The sequence below is a fragment of the Geospiza fortis genome, unplaced genomic scaffold (genome assembly GCF_000277835.1).
Source record: "Geospiza fortis unplaced genomic scaffold, GeoFor_1.0 scaffold361, whole genome shotgun sequence".
Classification (NCBI taxonomy): Eukaryota; Metazoa; Chordata; class Aves; order Passeriformes; family Thraupidae; genus Geospiza; species Geospiza fortis.
Window position 1 is genome coordinate 12258 of NW_005054356.1, and position 5184 is coordinate 17441.

A 5184-nucleotide genomic window follows, 5' to 3' on the forward strand; every position below is an offset into this window, starting at 1 on the left:
CCCCCTCGGCAGTGCCAGCCCTGGAGCCCGGCCCGGGCCATGGGGACAGCGGGCAGGAGCTGCTGGCAGCGGCAGCTGAGTGTGCCCAGCAGCCCTGGCTGTGCCCTGAGCCCTGCATCCCCTCTGGACACCCTGAGCCCTCCATCCCCTCTCTGTGCCCTGAGCCCTCCATCCCCTTGGGATTCCCTCAGCCCTCCATCCCCTCTCTGTGCCCGGACCCCTCCATCCCTGGCTAATCCTGGTCCTGAGCTGGTCCCCGCTCCCGGAGCCCGAGTTCTGCATCCCCTGCTGCCCCTGGATCGCCTGGATTCCCTGCCCTCGGTTGTTGCTCTTCCCTCTGACATTAAACCGCTGTTGGTGTTGCACAAAAGTCTCTCTGGTTTTCACTTGTCGGTTGTTTTTTCCTCCGGGAGCAGAACTCCCCAGGTGTGCTGAGGGTTCCTTATCACGGGATCTGCCCTGCTCCCCGTGTTTCGAATGTGGAATGGGAGTTTAATTGGGGTACTTAACACGATGTTGAGGAATGTTTGTTTAGCAATTTGCCCGTCATTAGCTTCCCCGAGGTTCTGAGTAATTGTTCTTGCTCTGAGGATTCCTGGTGACACCCCAGGCCCCTCAATCACCACATCGCCTAGCAAACAAGACATAATTGCAGCGTTTCTAAGCTAGCAGGACGACAAGGGAAGGACGAGACCTAAGTTTTCATTTCGTCTGTTGGGTTTTGAAAGTTCTGCCTGGGTTTGTTCAGCCTGAGGAAGAGAAGATCCGGGGTGAGCTGATTTCACCTTCCAGTGTCTCAAGGAGCCGACAAGAAATGCGGGGACAAATTATTTCCAAAAGCCTGGAGGGACAGGACAAGGGGGAACAGGTTCGAATTTATGAAGAGGAGGTTTAGATAGAATGCTGAGAATAAATTAAATAAAGTTTTGTCCGTAAAGATGCTTTAGATTTCCCACCATTTTCCCCCCATTTGTTGCTAGCCAGGAGTGATTATTTCATATTGTTCTTCCAGAAATGAGAAAAAGGGAAAATATTCCCCCCCAAAAAGGATATTACTCATTGTTTACATTTCTCTAACTCCTCGGTGATTAGCGTGGTGTAACTTGATCTGCTTGGTACTCACAATTTATGCACAGGCAAATTTCTGCCAGAGAAGGAACATTGCAAACCACAAATTGTGATGCGCCATCTATTTAATGAGCAAGAAGTGGAATTAAAAAAAGAAAAAAATACAGCATAAGAAAGCAGAAGGATTGAATGCAGAAAGGTTGAATACAGAAGGGTTGAATAAGGGTTTAAAATTCATCACCCATTTCCAGGCAGTGCTTTACAGCTGGACACCCAGCGACAATCGAGTGACATTTTTCAACTCCCTGGTTGCACGGAAAGGCATCAAATGGGGAAAGCCAAGCTCCCGCAGCGCCGGGAGCTCAGGGCAAAGCTGCGGGGGTCAGCAAGCGGGTGGGCACGGGCTCAGTCCTGCATCCGATCGCGCTCTCCTGCATCCCATCCCTTTTCCATCTCCTGCTCATCCCCTCCCGCAAGGAGCTGCTCCCCGAGTTGATGGGGACTCCCCCGGCACTCAGAGCACTCCCGACGGCCGCGGACGCCGAGGATCCCACGGCGGTGTTCTGCGGGAAGGAGCTGAGGATGGGCCCGGGCAGGGTGACCACCACGGGCGAGGGCTGGATCACGTAGGTGGAATCCTGGCACTGCCGGACACAGGGCTCGTTGCAGCTGTTGGCCAGCGGGGTGGGGCCGCAGGAGGTGGGGGCGCAGAGGTCGTAGCAGGACATGGCTGTGGGGTGAGAGTCTGGAAGGCAGGGAGTTCTGGAATGCAAGGAACGAGGTGTAATTAGCCGCGTAATTAAGCTGTTGTGGTGATGGAGAGCGCAAGGAGTGCGTGGGGAATGGAAGGAAGGGTTGGTCTGGCGTTGAAAGGGGATTTCAGTGAAGCTCAGGGCTCTCCACACCACAAAGGGCAGCTCCACCTCCTCCTGAGTGCTCCTTTCCCTCCTGCAACCCTGAAGTGAGCGGGGAGGTGAGGGAGCAGGCGGTCAGGAAAGCAAGGAAAAACTGCGCCCCAAAACAGAGGGAAAACGAAAAAATATTCCTCAGCATGTAAAAATGATGAGCAGAAATTTCACCGTGAGGCCTTGGCACGGCTGGCTCTGAGCAAGGAGAGTTCAGGGAATCTCCCTCTGGAGACATTCAGACCCTCGTGCCCAGGAGTCTCCCTCTCCAGAGTCGTTCCAAACCCTCTTGGAGGTTTTCCTCTGTCACCTGCCCCGGGAGATCTCCAGAGATCCCTTCCAACCCCGAATATTTTGTGATTCCATCCCGAGAGCCAAAAGCTCTGCACAGATTCCCCACATCCACTCCCAGCTGCTGAGCAGCACTTGGGACTTCTTGGGATGGAAAGATTTGGGTGACACAAATGAAAAAATCCGGGCTCAGCACAGGAACGACCTCCACCCTTCACAGAATGTCCCTCCCTGGGGAAAAAGCTGCTTCGAGGTCTCCCCAGCAATTTTAAAGAGCGCAAACCTCGGGCTGCTACAGACCAACAGCGGAAAAATAAAAACACAAAGACAACAACAATCCAAAGAAAATGGGAAGCAGATCGAGACTTACCCTTTTCTCCAAGGAGAAGAAAGCCAGGAGTGGTTGTAGCTCCTCCGAGCGAGCTGGTTTTATACCCTGGCCCAGAGAGCCCGAGGACCTGGGACAAAAATTGTGCGTGTAGCTCATTAGCAGCCAATTGCTAACGATTCCTCATATGCAAAATACCCCTGGCTGGGGATTTACTTTTCCTCTCTGTTTGTGTTTCTTGCCTGGATTTCGTTTCTTCCCTGTAATGTATGCATTCCTCCGGTGAGGTTTCTTTTATCCTCAAATCTTACGAGCCAGGTTAATTCCTGATCAGAGGGTGATTCATCTGGGTTACTCAGGAAATTGTTTTGCATGCTAAGGAACCATGGCACGGACGAATGAAACCATCGGGAAAGGTGCAGTGACCTTCCCCGTGAAATCCCTTTCCCCCTCCACGCAGGACACAAGTTTTTGGCACACCTGGCTCTGAGAAGGGCAGAAATTCCTATTTCTGCCTCGGTGTTTCACCAAATTCCTCTCAGACAGAGGGAGAGACACAAAAAATAAAGGAAATAAAATCGTTAGAAAGCATTTAGAACTGATTAAGCTCCCTTACTCCTAAAGGTACTGAGAAATGGATTATTTGAGGGAACAGATTTTATTTTCTTGACTCAGCAGAGAGCATGAAAGAGGATCAGCATCTCATCTATTCCTTTATTATTAAACCACCACGCTGCCACGATGGAATCTGAGAAACAATTTGGGAACGGAGTGTCCAAGTCCTTCATCTCAGGAGTCTCCAGGTTGGGTTTTCTGCCTACATTAAACCAGGACAGCGATTGAGGTCAGCTGGAGGATGCCTGGGAATTTGGGGCTGCTCAAAGCCTTGCCCAAGCTCATCTTTGGGGTCATCAAAGATGCCAAAGCCTTTTACATCTGCCACTAAATTATTACTTTCCCCTGCTGGGCTTCGCACCATTATGCAAAGTTGTTCCCCAAATGAATAGCAGTTATTTAGAAAGATGTTTGTAATGTTCCTGTTCCCTTTTTCCTTCTTTGAAAGCCAATTCTGGCTTTCACTTTGCACGTCTCACAGATCACCTCAGCGTGCAGCAATTCCAGTTCCTTTTCAAAGGCAATTTCCAGATTAAAAAGTAATCGCAGACAATGCCGGAGCAGACTGCAGGGCAGGGCCGAGCATTCCAAGCTCTCGTGGTGTTTAATCTCCGAGGCAGAGACAGGCAAATCAGCCCCGAACTGGGAGTATCTGCCCCAACATCTCCTGGGAAATAAACGCTGCTTGGAGACTTCTGAAGAGCAGAAGTCTTCAAAGTTCCCCAAACATTTCCCTGGACCACTCAGACATGCAAATGGGGGACGATCAGCAAATGGGCAGGGAAGGACTCTTTGAACATGACCAGGGGTTCAAAGCGGTGGCCAAGATTCCTGATGGATTCCCCACCAGCTCCAACCCTTCCACCTTGTCCTTGAAAAACAAATAAGAATTTGCATCCACTCAATTCCAGCCGTGAGTTGCTGGATGTCCCCAGTTTGGGATGACCCAAAATGACGACACGATGAATGGAAACTCTCCTGTCCCTCAAGATTGACCAGACCTCCCCAAAGTTCTTGCTGCACACCGAGAAAAGTTTAAAAATTGGCTGTCCAGAGAAGCTGGATGGATGGAAACTCTCCTGTCCCTCAAGATTGACCAGACCTTCCCAAAGTTCTCGCTGCATGCACAGAAATGTTAAAAAAATTGGTTGTCCAGAGAAACTATGGCTGTCCTGTCCCTGGAAGTGTCCAAGGCCAGGTTAGACAGGGCTTGGAGCACCCTGGGATAGTGGAAGGTGTCCCTGCCCATGGTTTAGATGATTTTTAAGGCCCCTTCCCACCCAAACCATTCCATGATTCCCTGACTTTCCTTTATAACAATAATTATCTATCAATTCCAAGAGCAGCTTGTGGTTTGAAAGCCAACTCATCCAAAGCTACAGAGAAGATAAAAAGAGCCCAAATTCCACTTCTGAAGGTGATCCTAAGTCCAGCTTGTCTGGGTGGCTCCATCTTCTCGTCCCAGGAGCCGAGAGCTTTTGGGATGTTGCTCGTGGGAAGATTACAAGCGATCCGAAATCTCCCGAGCACTTATCCCGGCTGGAATTGCACACTCAGGACTCCAATTAAAACCCGCTGCCACACCAGGGGCTGCTCCCAGGTGTGTGCCCAAAATGCCAGAAGTCCTAAACAAATGGAATTTGACTCACCCCCACTTTGGGAGGTGGAGCTGGCGCGATGGAGCCGGGAATATTGAATAGATGCAAAGCGGGGAGATGAAAGCGGCCTCGCGGGTCGTGGGTTTCATCCGCGGCCAGGATAAATCATCGTGAACATAAACAGTAAACAAACCAATTTCCCCGCTGGGAACCCAGCCAAATGCAAAGCAAACCCACAGCTCCTGCGGGGACTGGGTAATAAAAGGTGCAGGGATGTCTGGGATCCTCCAGGCAGCCCCAGAAAGCCGTAAAAGCTCTGCAGAGCCTTCCTGCCTCCTCCCTTCTCCCCACAAACCCAGGGGATGCTGCAGCTCTGGCC

The 5184-nt window shown here is 51.0% G+C and overlaps 2 protein-coding genes across 2 annotated transcripts in view; one reads left to right on the forward strand and one right to left on the reverse strand.

The window, feature by feature from the left end:
* LOC106631878 (scale keratin-like) overlaps positions 1-635 on the forward strand; it is a 1308-nt gene extending 673 nt beyond the window's left edge. Inside the window, exon 3 of the mRNA XM_031059127.1 lies at positions 611-635. Coding sequence (XP_030914987.1) covers positions 611-635 — 25 coding nt within the window. The remainder of the gene's footprint in view (positions 1-610) is intronic.
* A 795-nt stretch (positions 636-1430) lies between these two features.
* On the reverse strand, positions 1431-2692 carry LOC102039185 (feather beta keratin-like). Its single transcript, XM_005423651.3, has 2 exons — positions 2635-2692; positions 1431-1830 (listed from the first exon to the last, which is right to left on the reverse strand). Exon 2 carries the CDS (start codon positions 1794-1796, stop codon positions 1431-1433), a length of 366 nt encoding a protein of 121 aa, XP_005423708.1. The 5' UTR covers positions 1797-1830; positions 2635-2692.
* Between the last annotated feature and the right edge of the window lie 2492 nt (positions 2693-5184).